Genomic DNA, 15,440 nt, shown 5'->3' on the forward strand with positions numbered 1-15,440 from the left:
GCTGCCCCAAACCCAGCACCCCCACATTGCAAAGCAACCCCGTGACCCCATGCTGTAGTGCTCCCTCATGCCCAGCAACCTCACAGTGCATAGGGCTCCCCCACACTGAACAAAGAAAGCATCCCATGATATAAACTGCCCCCCATACAGATCATCCCAAGAAGAATGCTTTGTGCTCCCTCTCAAGAATGAGACGAGCTAAACAACAAGATTTGGGGGAAAGGGTGATTTTGGTGTTGCAAAATTCCTCTAGCTGATTTGGCAAGGTTGCCGGGAAACAGAGACGAGGGCATCTCTGGGGTGGCCCTGAAAGGGGCCAATTATCACCTCAGGGACCAAAACACAGGCAAGGAACCTTGCACTGAGCAAACAAATGAGCATTTTATTAACCTACAGCTGTTCCAGAGTGCTGATGGAGGCCTTTTATCTAGACCAGCGTTTCTGGGGCAGGAGAGTTAGTGTAGTGGAGGCCCAAGAACCACTGGCTTTTAAACACCATGTTGATTAGACCTGCTGAGAGCACTGCTATGTGACAGGTGGCCAAAGCACCTGTACCAGGTCTGTACCAGTGCTGTGTGTGCTAGCACCACAGGGAGCCTGCCCAGACTGATGAGAGCGCACACACCTCCAACCCGTTCTGCCCTCACTTTGTTTCCTAGATCCCTTCTCCTTCTCCACTTTTCATTTTCCTGTGTTTCTCCCCACAGCTCCCATACACACAGAGTGAGCAGGGTTCCCCCTCATTCCCCACAGCACCCCCACCTCCAGGACTGAGCAGGCAGGGTTCTCCCTCATTACCCACATCTGCCCCCCATACTGAGTGAGTGTGGCTCCCCCTTGTTCCCCACAATGCTCCCCCATACTGAGTGAGCAGCGGTCCCCCTTCCCATGACAGACCCAGGCCTTGTGTGAATCTCCCCTCAGCCTCAGTCAGGCTGTATAACCCAGCCACACATGCCAGGAAAGTGGCTGATGCCCTGATTACAGTGACAGCCCTGGGTGCTGAGGAAAGGGGTCCCTACTGGCCGGACCCTAGTTCTCTTCCCTGCAGTTCTGTGATGGGAACACAGTCGGAGTTGGGGTGGGGAGTGGTTTCACAAGCCCTGCTCCTATGGAGCTCCAGTGACAACTGCCATCCCCAGGCAGTGACCCTAGGGGGAAGCAGCAGGTCAGGAATGGCTGAGGGCTGCATGTGCTGAGCTCCACAGCTGAAGTGACTGGGAGCTGCAGAGTCCGGCCAGCACTCCTCAAAACCAGTATCTTAGCACCTATGGGAGCCCAGCTGCGGGGGTGGAGGGCAGCTAGCCCACCCCCTACCCTCTGTGGGGCCATTTCTCTCACTGCTTGGGGCCACTCACCTACACAGGCCATGTGGGTCATGTCCAGCTGGAAGCCGTCAAAGCAGTCGCAGGTGTAGCCCTCCCGCACGCGCACGCAGCGCCCATTCTCGCAGCCGTTCAAAATGCCACACTCCTCTGCCTGGAGTCCCTCAAAGCTGTCAAAGCGCCCTGTGGATACAGAGGGGCCATCAGCCTGCAGGGAACATGCTGTGGGATGGGGAGGGGAGGCTGTCTGCCCACAGGGGAACAGAAGACCATCAGCCTGGCAGGTGGGTCACATAAAGGGGCCAGGGGCAGCAGATATGGATATTGGTCTGGATAACACAGATGGGGCCCCATCCAGGCTGGCTTTAGGAGAAGCGAGGGGGCGGGAGGGTTACTTTCTGGGCACAGCCTGAACCTAGAGGAAGCTGCCAGGACATCTCTTGGTCTTCTTCAGTACTCACCAGTTTGGCTGGGCAGGTAGCGGGGCTGGGACTGCTCTGGATGGAGCTGAGGAGTGCGTAGGAATGTGCTGCCACCAACCTCGCTGCTCAGTTCTCTCTGGGCGAAGCTGGCATCAGGGGCTCCATACTCAGAACTCAGGTAATTGTAATAGGGCCCTAAGTCTGGGCTATAGAGTCCATAATGAGAGTCTTCTAGGCCTGGTCCATACTCGTATCCAGGCCTTTCTTGGAGTCCAGCCTCCCTTTCAGTCTCTCCCCAGGCCACGTTACACAGGTGAGCAAAGTCCTCTGGAGGTAGAGAGAGAGGGAAGGGGCAGCCTAGCACCATGGCACAAAGGAGGGTAAGCCCCTGACTGTCTAAGGATGAGCTAAGTGGGGGGTTGCATCAGGGATGGACTCAGGCGGGGCAAAGAAAGGCCAAGCCCAGGAAGAGCAAAGGCCAGGCAAGGGCCAGGCAGAGCTAGGGCACCTATAAGCAATGGGAAAAGGCTCTGAAGCTGTACTTCTGTGTCCAACTCTTGTGGGAGGAGGCTTCCCCCTTGGGTCCCAGGGTCCTTATGGGATTTGCAAGGTGTGGAACCCACACTCCAAGCCATGACTAAGGGGGCTGGATACCTGCCAGAAAGAGTCTGGGTCTGTGTCAGATCTTACCAGCTAAGCAGGATTTGGCCTTGTACACTCTTGGAGGAGAACCCCTCCTTCTCCAGAACACCTAGCTGCTGCCGGGAGCAGTGAGGGTGATCGAGTAGTGGAGACTCCCCTCGGAGTCGGTACTAACTCCAATGTCTCAGCGCAGTACTAGGGGTGCTGTGCCATTAAGTGCCATCATTCAGATACCATCAAGCAAAGGACTCACATGCCACCTCTGCCAGCGCACCTCAGCCAGAGGGAACTCCCCTAGGAGCAACAGGAGAATTCATTCCCTGTGGCCCATTCAGTCCTGGGCTGCTAATAAGGGGGCATTTGATAACACATTGTGGGTCTGGTTTCTGGGATGTGGACACCTGCTCACTGGGACCTGCTGGGAGAGCCCTCTCTCCATTCATCCACAGCCCACAACGACCTTTCACTCACTGCTAACCGTTGCAGGGTCTGACTAGCAGGAGCCGAGAGGCCAAAGGCTCCACACTCCCTGAGCAAGCCTGTCCTCCTCCCCCGATTCTCACCAGAGGCCCTGTGGGGGCAGAGTGCACAGTCCTGGCTCCAGGCCTCGCCATAGCGGCAGCAGCACTCGGTGTACGTGGTCCGTCGCCCCCGCAGTGGCTGGTTGCAGATGTAGTTGGAGACTCTCTGCCAACAGATGTCCAGGTGGATTTCATGTTCATCCAGGTCTTCTGTTAGTGAGATGGGCAAAGAATGCCATGGGGACATCCCCTAGGTCTCCTGGGATCCCTTAGGAAGGCGCCGTGCCCAGTGTCCTGCTCCCAGACTGTGCATTTCAGAGCCAGCCAGCACACTGCCCCTCCCACAACATGCCTCATGCACAGCGCTCCTCAGGTTCAGCACAGATCCCTGCATGCAACATTCCCCCTTGAACCTAGCCCTGTACCCCACAGCCCCTGCTCCCTCCATGTGCAGTACCACCTTGCCTATGGACTACTCCACCACTCTGCACCTTATGTCAATGCTTCCCACTCCAAGGAGGCATGCATGGGGGTCCTGGGGCACAGTCTGCACTACAGTCCCAGGCCAAGATGGTGCAGATCATAGGAGCAAACCCATCTCCCAAGGCCCTGCAGCAGCACCCAACCTGCTGGCTGGCCCCACTCACCAGCCCGGTTGGAGACGTTGATGCAGCGGTTGCGAGTCACATCCAGCACCAGGGGGAGGCTGCAGAAGCAGTGGAAGGAGCCTGCTGTGTTCAGACACTCGCCATTCACGCAGGACATTTCGTTCTCACACTCGTCTTGATCTGCAGCCACAGGAAGGCAGAGATACCCTTACACTGGCAAACGAGGCACCACCCCAACCCTTGTCCCAGGGAGTGCCTCTGCCAACCTCTTCTCCACCTAGGGTTGCCAACTTTGTAATGTTTAAAAACCGGACACTCCAGCAGGAGTACCGAACCTCCCCTTCCCCCTGAGGACCTATCCCTGCCCCGCCTCTTCTGTCGAGCTCCTGCTTTGCCCCTTCCCCCTGAGGCTCCACCCCCCGTTCGTTCCTCTTTCCCCCTCCCTCTGTCGCTCACTCCTTTTCCCCTCTCCCACCTCCCTGCGTGGGTCAGGAGGGACTTGCCTGCAGAGCCTGAGAGCTGCAGCCACCCAATGCAGGTAGAGGGCGACCCCAGCAGAGTAGGGGCAGGCGCGAGTGATGACTCGGCGCCTCCCTGCCTCCCCTATCCGCAGTAACAGGACTTCGGGTGTCCGCTCAGTAGATCTGACCAGTAGGGTTGCCAGGCATCCAGTTTTTGACCAGAACGCCCAGTCGAAAAGGGACCCTGTTGGCTTCGGTCAACACCGTTGACCGGGTCATTAAAAGTCTGGTTGGCTGCCTGCAGAGGGGCAGGCAGGTATCTTCCCAGCTCCTGGGAAGCTGCCAGCATCTCCTTCTGGCTCTGGGAACCGTGGTCGAAGGGAGCTACAGGGACAGAGCCTGCAAGCAGGTGCAGCACGCAGAGCCGCCTGGCCATGCCTCCACCTACGAGCCAGAGGGAGATGCCAGTAGCTTCTGGGAGCCACTTGAGGTAAGCGCCACCTGGAGCCCACAGTCCTCATGCCCTCCTGCGCCCCAACCTCCTGCTCCTTCCCTGAGCCCCCCTCTGCACCCCAGCCCCAGCATGGTGAAAATGAGTGAGTGAGTGAGGGTAGGGGAGAGTGAGCAACAGAGGGAGGGGGAAATAGAGTGAGTGGAGCCAGGGCCTCGGAGAAGGGGCAGGGCAGGGGCCGGACAAGGGTGTTCGGTTTTCTGCAAATAGAAACTTGGCTACCCTACTGACCTAAAACTGTCAGGTCCTCTTTTCGACCGGACTTTCCAGTTGAAAACCAGACACCTGGTCACCCTACCCCCACCTCACACACACACTGTGCAAGGGCCCCAGGGAGCGCCTCTGCCACCCCCAAACCCCCCTCCCCCCATCCCACATACACACTGTGTAAAGGCCCTGTGGAACACTTCTGCCAACTCCTACCCAAACAAGGGCCTGGAGGACACTGCTCCATAACGCTGCTAACCTCACATAACATGGGCACCAGCACTGGCACCACCCACACAGCAAGGGCACTGGTGCCACATAAGGACAGAATGGGCCTGCCTCCCCCAGTGAGGAGGAGAGGCCCAGACAGAGGAAGGGAGGAGCCGTCCAGCGGGGAAAGGCCATCTCACCCACACACTCGAGCCGGCTGGAGTCGTAGAGATAGCCAGAGCGGCAGAAGCACTTGTACCCGGGCACCGTGTTCACACAATGCCCGTTCCGACAGATCTCGGAGCCGAACATCTCACACTCGTCTGCATCTGCCAAGAGAGGGGGTGGGAGAGGCTGCGTCAGTCACAGAGACCATGTGACTTGCAGCCAGCAGCAGGAAGGGAACCTGCTCCTTCCATCCCTGGGGTCGACATGAGCAAAGGCTGGGGAAAACCAGCTCAGCATCTAGGTCCTGAGCTCAGACAGAGGGAGAATCGCCTGTAGGTAGAGCAGGGGCAGGGAATCACCATGGGCAAAGTGGGAATAGGGGGAAGTCATGGGCCCAGAGCTCATTACGGACACTGCACATGCAATTCCCTGAGACGTGCACACAAACAAGTTGCACCATTATATTTTTAACTGGTTTGAAAATCCATTCCGTGAAGCTAAAGGGCCAGAGCCAGAGCCAAGTCCACATTCCAAACCCACAAGCTTGGAATCCACTTGGCAACCAGGAGGAGAAAGAGCTAAATCTTTACAAACTGGAAGTCTGGTTTATAAACACGCAGAACTCAAAAACGGCTGCATGGATTCTGCTGAAACTTCCCAAAAAGCTTTGTCTCTTGGCTGGAATCAAACCTGAGAAATATCAGCCCAGAAAGAATTAGTTTGCCAGAGTTACTGGCAATGGGAAGAGGGGGCTTCTCATGGAAAGGGCATTTCAGTCTTAATGCTGGGAGTCACTCACACTCCTGCTATATTGAACAGTCAAAAAACCACGTTTGTCAATATTGTCTCAGAACCTCCCACCACCGACTCTGCTGGATTTAGGGCCAGAGAGGGCCATCCCAAAGGTGTCCTGGGGAGTTACTTCTCCGTGCAATGCTGTAAAGGAGTGCACTCAGTGCTAGAGCACTTCCTCATGGGTAGGGGTGGCATAGCAAGCTGCTTCCCCATCAGGCACCCCCTGCTGACAGCTGCTCTGGCCCTGGGGTGATAGCTCTTCCTGTAACCTGACCCTCCAGCCAGGTATTGGTTTCAGTCCACTTCTTCCTGAGGAAGGAAATCCCACAAATGACAGTCCAATAGTTTCATTTGTACTGTAAATGGCATTTCACTAGAAGTGATCTGTAACGTGCTTATAGGTATTGTAATGAATGCACTGTACATAATTCGTAGTGCCTGGGCTTGTATTAAATCAAATTTTTTAGGTTCTGATTTTGATGCTGATCCAAAGCTTGGCGGCCATAGTCAGCAACTGTTCTGATTAAGGCTCTGTATACCATGAGGAGCGTTTTCTTATCCGTCCCCCAGTTAGTCCCAGCAAGACTTTTAAGCAGATTAATTTTTCCTTTACTACAGTTTATAACACTGGTTCACAAACATATTTGATTGCGCCCCCTTCTTTGTGTCTGTAGTCATTTACACCTTACTCTCCTCCAGGTAGATATAGCACCACCCAGCTCTGAAGGCAGAGTGGAGAGCAGCAGCTGCTGCTGGGCGCCCAGCTCTGAAGGCAGAGTGGAAAGCAGCAGCTGCTGCTGGGCGCCCAGCTCTGAAGGCAGAGTGGAGAGCAGCAGCTGCTGCTGGGCGCCCAGCTCTGAAGGCAGAGTGGAGAGCAGCAGCTGCTGCTGGGCGCCCAGCTCTGAAGGCAGAGTGGAGAGCAGCAGCTGCTGCTGGGCGCCCAGCTCTGAAGGCAGAGTGGAGAGCAGCAGCAGCTGCTGGGCGCCCAGCTCTGAAGGCAGAGTGGAGAGCAGCAGCAGCTGCTGGGCGCCCAGCTCTGAAGGCAGAGTGGAGAGCAGCAGCTGCTGCTGGGCACCCAGCTCTGAAGGCAGAGTGGAGAGCAGCAGCTGCTGCTGAGCGTCCAGCTCTGAAGGCAGAGTGGAGAGCAGCAGCTGCTGCTGGGCACCCAGCTCTGAAGGCAGAGTGGAGAGCAGCAGCTGCTGCTGGGCGCCCAGCTCTGAAGGCAGCGCTGCACCAGCAGCAGCACAGAAGTAAAGGTGGCAATGTGAAAAGTGGTATTTGTCAATATCACTTTTCATAGCAAACTTAGCGCCCCATTGCCACCCTTCTGTGCTGCTGCTGCCACCCCAGGGCTGACAGCTGGAGCCCCGCCGCCTCCAAGTGAGGGATTTGGTGGGAGAGGAGAGCCTGAGCCTGGGCTGCTGCCCGGTGAGGAACTGGGAGGGGTGAGAAGATCCTAAGGCCGGGCTGCCTCCCAGTGGGGGACGGAGGGGCAGGTTCCGGCTGTTCCCTTTATCCCTGCCTCCCGGGTGTGCATGGCCCTTCTGCATGAGCCCCAGCCACCTGGGGCTGACAGCCGGAGCTCTTTAAAAAAAAAAAAAAAAAGCACACAGCTCGTGCCTCCCTTGACACATTCCTGCACCTCTCTTGGGAAGCCCGCCCCATCGTTTGAGAACTGCTGGTTTATAAGATCTTTCCAAAGTAATTTAGTATCAAAAGTTACCACTAAGAATTTGAATCTTTTAATTCTATGTATTTGTTCTTCATACATATACAGTTTACATTCCTTTGTAACTTTCCTTTTCGTAAAGATCAATGGAAAGCATGAACCCCATGCATTTCCCCAGTCAGAGGTCTCTCGTAACTCTTTGCTGATTCCCTTTTCTGCCACCTCAATATGCCTACTTCTAACCCACTGAGTACAGTCATCTGCGAATACAGAGCAATGCCTACCTCGGCACTTATCAGCCCAATCTTATTTAACAAATAACACTTTCCTGTGGTGTGCCATTTTTAATGTTGTATATATTCAACATAACTTTCCCAACTCTGACCTGCATGGTCCTTTTACTCAAAAATTCTCTAACTCATCCATACATTCTTCCCCTTTTCCCTAGTGCACCTACTTTGTACAACTAGCTGTCCCTCCACAGCATATCATATGACTTCTCAATATCTAGAAAGGCAGCTATCACAAAACCTTTGTCCCTTGGACTTTTTCGTATTTCAGTTCCTAATATAACAATGTAATCAATGGTGCATCTTCCTCTCCTAAAACCACTTTGCACCTTACCTATGATGCCATTGTTTTCCAAATAGGCAACCAATCTTTCATTCACCATTTTCCCCATAATTTTATCCAGACAGGATGTAAAAGCAATCAGTCTATAGATACCCACTTTTGTGAATAGTTTGCCTGGTTTTCGTATTGGAATTACTACTTCATGTTTCCACTCTACCAGAATAACTCCTTTTCCCCCATCTAGTGTTATATAATTCCAAGAGAACCCACAAACTGCTTTCAGAGAGATATTTAAACATTATGTTAAATACATTAAATTTACCCGGGTAGGTATTCTTGCTGATATCAATAGCTTCCTCAGGTTCCCATACAAAACCATTCATTCAGTACAGTATCTTCATGTTTACCTCAACTACATAATAGATCATGGCTCTCATCAATGAATTGTCTTTTATTCTGGTGGAAAATGTCACTTTGATTTCCATCATTACTCATCCCTTGGAAAGTTTCTGCTAAAACTTCTGCTTTCCCATGATCAGAACTTGATTATCTTGTCAGTCCAAATGAGACCTGGGATGTGGCTACTCTTAGGCTGTGTCTACACTACGGACCTTACAGCAGCACAGCTGTGCCACTGCAGCTGAACAGCTGTAAGGTCTCCTGTGTAGCCACTCTATGCAGGCAGGAGAGAGCTCTCCCTCCAGCATAATTAAACCACCCCCAACAAGGGGCAGTAGCTATGTCAGCTGGAGACACTCTCCTACTGACAAAGCACTGTGCGCACAGGTTCTTTTGTCTGTGAAACTTATGTCAGTCGGGGGGGGCGTGTTTTTTCACACCCCCAGCCGACAAAAGTTTTGCCGACAAAAGTACTAGTGTAGACAGAGCTTTAGTCTGAATTCCATTCATTCTTCTAGTTTGCCTCTGTATTTCTGATGTCGTGGCATCTTTCTTTATCCACCCACAGTACTTCCTTCAACTCTTTCTTTGATTTTATTTTTTGTAATTCCTTGTGCTTTTGTCTTACTTCTTTTATATTTCATTCAATCGTCACTAGTCACTGTGGTTTTCACTTTTTTATAGGCTTTGTTCCTTCTTTACCCGCCATTTTGCACTCCTCATTCTACCATACAACTGACTTTTGAGGGTACTTCAATATCTGAGGTATGGCTACAGTAGCTGCTGCTATTAATCCCATTATCATCATTGACATTCTCTGTCATTACTCACACAATGAGTATTCACAAATTCAGTCCATTTACTTGTAAACAGCTCCCAGTTAGCTTTCTTAAGATTCCAGGTGGGTAATTTTCCATTATCTTCAACCTTACCTTGCCCTTGAAAAATAATAAGTATAGGGAAATGATCACTCCCCATTCCTTCTTCCTTATGTATTTCCCAGTTGCATTTAATTGCAATATCTACTTTTATAATTCCCACATCTAAATAGGAAAAACTACCATCTGCTGCATTAAATCTATCTGAGGTGTTATCGTTTAAAACCATTACACTGTTTTCATCCATGAACTTTCCTAAGTATGCACCCTTTTTATCAGTTGTCTTACTTCCCCACAATTTATCATCACTATTTAGGTCACCACATATAATATATGGTCATTTAGCATTCTTCACTATTTCTTGTAGCTCCAAACTTTTTAATTTCCCATAAGGGTTGTAGACTTCATAAATCCTTACAGAAATATTTCTCTTCTGCATGAGGATCTCAACAACATTATATTCTAGGCTTACTTCCTCATTCTCTACTGCTCTGTAGCTTAATCCTTCCCTTATGAAAGTACAAACACCTTGTCCTCTTCCTAGTTTTCAGTCTTGCCTAAAGGCACTATACCCTGGAATTTTAAAAGCAAACTTTCCAAGCAACCACGTTCCCTGGATAGATATGAGATCTGGTTTAGTTTTCATTTCCAGGATATTTTCGTTTAGTTCTTGACCATGTACGATCGGACTGTTAACATTCCAGCAAAAGACTGAGATCTCCATACTAGTCACCTTTCACCATTAACCTCATTCAAAATTGCATGAATACGGTCCATTGACAAATTGCTAACTTATAAGTATTTTTCCTACTGCCCTTGCTACAATATTCATTTTTTTCTGATTTTCCCCCGTTGTGATGTACAGTTCATCATTTTTTTTTCACTACAAGTATATCGTCACCTATTCCTTCTGCAGTGTTTATCATACTCTTTATTGAAGAAGGCTGTGTCCGCAATTCTTTTTTTCCTGGGCTGATTGTCTCTGCCTTCTCTTCCTAATGCTTTGAGAGCCTCCTTACTGCTGCCACATAAGGCATGTTATTAACAATTTTTGTCTTTTGTCTCTCAGTAGCTTATCTTGATGCAATACATCCTCTATATGCTGGACTGGGATTACCACTGCAGTTACTACATTTGATTTCTGTCCCCTCATAGGAATGCTCTCCTCCATAGTTAGTGCATTTCGTTTTCCCTTGGCAAACATTTGCGACATGCCCATGCCATTGGCACTTATAACACCTTAGGGGAGGGGGATATATGACTTGGTTCTGAATATCTGAAACCCTAGAGTTACTTTCTCAGGTAGAGCCATCCCTCAACACTACGGCTGTTGATGGCTTTGCTTTCTCCTCCTGGTTTACTGATTAGTTGCTTACTTACTAACATTTTATTTTCTCCTGTGCTTTTGGTTTTCTCATCACTGGTCAGCTCTAATGGCATGCCATACATTACCTTCTGGTAACTTACTTTAACTTTCCCTAGCATTTTAGTTTTTATATCAGCTTGTTCTTTGTTTTTACATTCAACTAAAAAATCTCCATCTCACAGCCTCTTGGCTCTTACAATATCCCCTATGCTTTTCTTTAATCCAGTCAGCTACTTTCAAAGGGTTAACATTACCGAATCTTGTTCTTTGACTAATGATCTTATAATTGTAGCATTTTGGTTTATTTCCTTCCTCAGCTTTGCTTTTTTGTTGAGATCATCCCCTGATTCTGCTTCTATTCTTTTCTTTCCCCCCTCCCACATTGTGTCCATTTTCTCTCTCTCTCTCTCTCTCTCTCTCTCTAATAGACTCTTCTTCAGTGACCAGAGGGACTTCATTTGGTGTCAGAAAATCCTCCCTCGCTCCAGCCCAGCTCCCTTCTGTGTCAGATTTCCTGCCTTTATAGCAACCACCAACAGCTTCTCCCAGCTGGGACACCTCTTTAAGTGAGCCTGGCCTACCCTCCAGGTGCAGCTAGTTAACATAATTGGTCTCTCAGGCCCACATGAACCCATTCAGAGCCTGTGTGGGGTACAGACGACCATTCTAGTAGCCCAGGCCCCGCAGAGGAGAAAAGGTGCTGGTACCTGTGTATGACGTCTGTCCAAAGAGCAGAGTCCCTTCCACGGGGATATAGCCCTTCCCACTCGGGCAGATCTCGCTGTATTCCACTGGCACACAGGAAGGGAAGGGGGCAGAGAAAAAAACCCAGGAATTTGTATTATGATTAGGTTGGGACACGGCGAGCACGCTATTTGCTCTGATCTACATGAGGAGAGGAGTTCTGGGGCTGGTGCCCTACCTGTGCCCAGGATAGGGCAGGGGTGGGTCTCACAGTTGTCCCCCCAAGCAGCCCCTTCGGTGCAGCAGCACTCCTCCTTGGTGGTGTTTTTGGCCAGGACGCTGTCACATAGCTGGACGTCGCTGATGTGATAGTAACACTCCTTCTGCTCCGAGCCAGGGGGACGTGGTGCTATGGGCCGCTCAGGGTCCCCTGAGAGACAACACAACACAAGAGATGTGCAACGGAAGGCCTCGATGACATGCCGGGCTCTCAGCTTGAACTCTGGAGCCCTAGGGAAGGTCACCCCACATCCAGAATCTCCCAGGATGAAAACAGGACTGGCAATGTGGCCTCCCTGGCACGACTCTTCAGCCTTCAGAACAGATCCCCACAGGTGAGATCTCACCCACACCCACTCATGGTCAACAATGCCCAGGCAGCAACTGGCTTCCATCCCAGCAAGATCTCACCCATGCCAACTCCTGGCCCTACCCCCTGAGTACCCAGCTGCTGCCCAGTGAGATCTCACCCATGCTAGCTCATGGCCAGCACTGCCCTATTAGCACCCAACTCCCGCCCCAGCGAGATCTCACCCATGCTAGCTCATGGCCAGCACTGCCCTATTAGCACCCAACTCCCGCCCCAGTGAGATCTCACCCATGCCAGCTCGTGGCCGGCACTGCCCTGTTAGCACCCATCTCAAGCCCCAGTGAGATCTCACCCATGCCAGCTCGTGGCCGGCACTCTCCTGTCTCCGTGTCGTACTCCTCATGGTCACTGAGGCATAGGCACAGGAATGATCCCTCCACGTTCTCACAGAGCGCGGTCCCACACACGGCTACCATCAGCTCACACTCGTTCACGTCTGTCACACAAGGCAAAGGAAACGGCTTTAGGGCTTCCGCAGTGGGACAGTGCATCCACCTGAGTCCTCAGAGTCGTGGATGCTCTTTGCCCCAGAGGGGCTGTGTCTCAGTGTGTGTCCGTGGTAGGAGGGAACAAGCCTGTGGACAGGCTGCACAGTGTTGAACACCAAGAGGACTCCCTATCCATGAAATGCAGGAAGCACCTTCACCAGGAGCATTTAAACTTCACCTGGACCCAGCGCTGGGAACAGACCCTGACCTGGCCCTCCGGAATGGACTAGGTGGGATCTGACAGGGCATTTCCTCCTCCAATTGCTGCAATTCAGGCACACTCCAATGTAAATACCCAATAATCGATCTCTTCGCCATTCACCTGCAGCCCCCTCCCTGGTGGAAGGTGTTGGCCTTGCCCATTTTCGATCCCCCAAGTGAGCTGCTCTGACCTCCAAGGGCCCCTGTGTCCATCTGCTTGAAAAGGGCCCATGTCCTGGAGACTCACCTGGTAGCCACTTTCCTCTCTTGCCCTTGCTCATAGCCCCACCCACCTGTGAACACCTTCCATTACTAGGGATCCTGAGGGAGCCACAAGGAAAGGGTTTTTCCCATCCCCTGCCGGGAAGGGACACCCCCACTGAGATGTGGACAGACTGATCTGTGCAGCACAAAGGCTGCAGGGACCCATGCGCTGGAGAGACAGGCACAGGCACAGAGTCAGCGTGAAGGCGGCGTGCCAGAAGCACTGAGTGACTCTTACCCACGCAATCCTGGCCTGGGGGCAAGTTCTCATAGCCACTGTCACAAAGGCAGCGGAATGAGCCATCAGTGTTGTCACAGAAGGCATGGCTCCCACACAACGTCTCGTTGGCACATTCGTCTATGTCTGCAGAAGAGAGGAGGGCCCGGGTCATTGCAGAACCTCCCTTCCCCAGGCCATCCCCATCACACTCCCAGAGCCCTCCCACCTGGATCAGCCGCAGAGCGAAAGCTGTCAACACCTGCTGCCGCAGGATCACAGGACCAGGCCTGCCCAGCTCCCCTCCCTAATTTGCAAGAAGGAAGGGGAACAACTTAGCACAGGGGAAGAGCCACCATAAGGGCAACCTCCAATATAATTCAGTGCTCCAACTGGGTAGAGATGGGATGAAAAATATACAGGGGACACGGGCAGGGCTGGGGAATTAGGGGGAGAGGCGATATGGATGGATAAAGGGAGGTATAGGGGATGAATATGGGAAAGTATAGGAGACAGGGGGAGTGCAAATGGGTATGGGGCCATGGGCAGGTATAGAGGAATATGGAGGTTATTGACAAGGATAGGGGAGTTTGGGTTGATACAGGATAGAATAAGCTGAATATGAGGTGTTATGGGCCGGTATATAGGGGCTTATGGGAGAACGTGGGAGCATATGGGGGCCATGAACACAGATAGGGACTTTGCTCTCTTGCTCCTGACCTCCTTGCTGATCAGTGGCAGACTTGCACTTTTTCTCCTTCCTCAGTTCCACACCCTGACCCATGGAGAGCTCTGCCTGCAGCTGTGCAGAGCCTGCTCCTCGCACACATAGACCCCACAAGCACCCAATCCTTGGCTTTATGGCCTCTCGGGCATAATCGGAGGCTTGCTGGGACCCCTCACCTGTCCATAACTACACCCACAGACATCTGGGGTGCCCCAAAGCTGGAAGGAGTCAGGGTTGCAGGGGCTGGTTCGCCTGGTAGGGGGTGTGACTTTGCAGAAGAAGGCTGCCGGGCTGTACAGTGCACCCGGATACCCCTCCCACTGCTGCATGGGGTGTGAGATTTCCTCACAACAGCTGAGGAAGCTGCATGTTTGCAGCTTGGCATTGTCTGGACATTAAGGAGCGGAAGCTGAGCTCAGATGGCATTAACCTATGGTGTTAGCAGCAACACTGGGCCCCGGCTGGTGACAGCTCCCCCTCACAATCTTATGAGAGTTTGGGGGATTCTTTAATGCCACAATAATCCCTCTGTAGTGTCACCTTTCAATGCTGCCCTTGGCTGGGAGCTCTAAATCCAACCCCGGGGCTCTGCAGGGGGGATCTCCATGCATCAACCCCAGAGCCAAGCTACCAGCCTCTGTCAGAGCACAGCTCATCCAGCAGCTCCAGGGAGGGAGGGAGGCAGCTAGACACAGCCAGGAACCCCAGCAGGCAGCTGCCTCTTGGTGGACTCTGTGCTGCAATACAATCCTAGTCCTGGAATGGACTGTAACCTCCCCAGGAATCTCCCTGAGAGGAAAAGCTGCACAATGCAGCGTCTGTTACCAAATGCCAAGAAGAGAGAAGTCTAGACACAAAGAGCCAGGAAAACAAGCACTCAGCATTATCTACATTGACACTGGCCAAGCACTTCCTCCTCCCGATTGCTAACCGGGGACAGGACCACAGGCACCTCAGCAAGCTTTACCCTCAGGATGCCAACTGAGCCAGCCATCCCACCCCCACAAGAGAGCACAGATCACGCAGCGGTACCCACCAATGCAGTCACCCAGCGGGGTCTGGTGGAAGCCAGGCTGGCAGCCCATAATGCAGCGGTATGAACCCACAGTGTTCTGGCATCTCCATGTGCCGCACACAGTGTCCCCGAAATCTGCACACTCGTCCACATCTGTCACCCGGTGACAACAGACACAGAAGGAGAAGGGCAAAGAGATGGGACAGTCAACTGGGAACCCCACAACCCCACTGGAGAGCCTTCGTGCGACTAGACCCCAACCACACTGGGGTCCTGTGGCAACTGCCCCCACAAACCCATGAATGATCTGATACTAGGCCTCCCAACCCACAAACCCACTCTGGGCCCTGGGGCCCTCTGTCATGGCACAGCTAGTGGGAGAACCAATGAAGGGGCAGAGGCCTCATGGCTCTCGAGCAGGAGTGAAGTGATGAGTGTCA

The 15,440-nt window shown here is 52.2% G+C and overlaps 1 protein-coding gene across 1 annotated transcript in view; it reads right to left on the reverse strand.

The window, feature by feature from the left end:
• LTBP2 (latent transforming growth factor beta binding protein 2) overlaps positions 1 to 15,440 on the reverse strand; it is a 127,785-nt gene that overhangs the window by 1,269 nt on the left and 111,076 nt on the right. Inside the window, exons 26-35 of the mRNA XM_074955944.1 lie at positions 15,022 to 15,153; positions 13,280 to 13,405; positions 12,381 to 12,524; positions 11,678 to 11,869; positions 11,463 to 11,546; positions 5,108 to 5,236; positions 3,558 to 3,698; positions 2,953 to 3,120; positions 1,787 to 2,074; positions 1,359 to 1,508 (exon numbers count right to left, since the gene is read on the reverse strand). Coding sequence (XP_074812045.1) covers positions 1,359 to 1,508; positions 1,787 to 2,074; positions 2,953 to 3,120; positions 3,558 to 3,698; positions 5,108 to 5,236; positions 11,463 to 11,546; positions 11,678 to 11,869; positions 12,381 to 12,524; positions 13,280 to 13,405; positions 15,022 to 15,153 — 1,554 coding nt within the window. The remainder of the gene's footprint in view (positions 1 to 1,358; positions 1,509 to 1,786; positions 2,075 to 2,952; positions 3,121 to 3,557; positions 3,699 to 5,107; positions 5,237 to 11,462; positions 11,547 to 11,677; positions 11,870 to 12,380; positions 12,525 to 13,279; positions 13,406 to 15,021; positions 15,154 to 15,440) is intronic.

Source organism: Natator depressus, chromosome 6, assembly GCF_965152275.1.
Source record: "Natator depressus isolate rNatDep1 chromosome 6, rNatDep2.hap1, whole genome shotgun sequence".
Classification (NCBI taxonomy): domain Eukaryota; kingdom Metazoa; phylum Chordata; order Testudines; family Cheloniidae; genus Natator; species Natator depressus.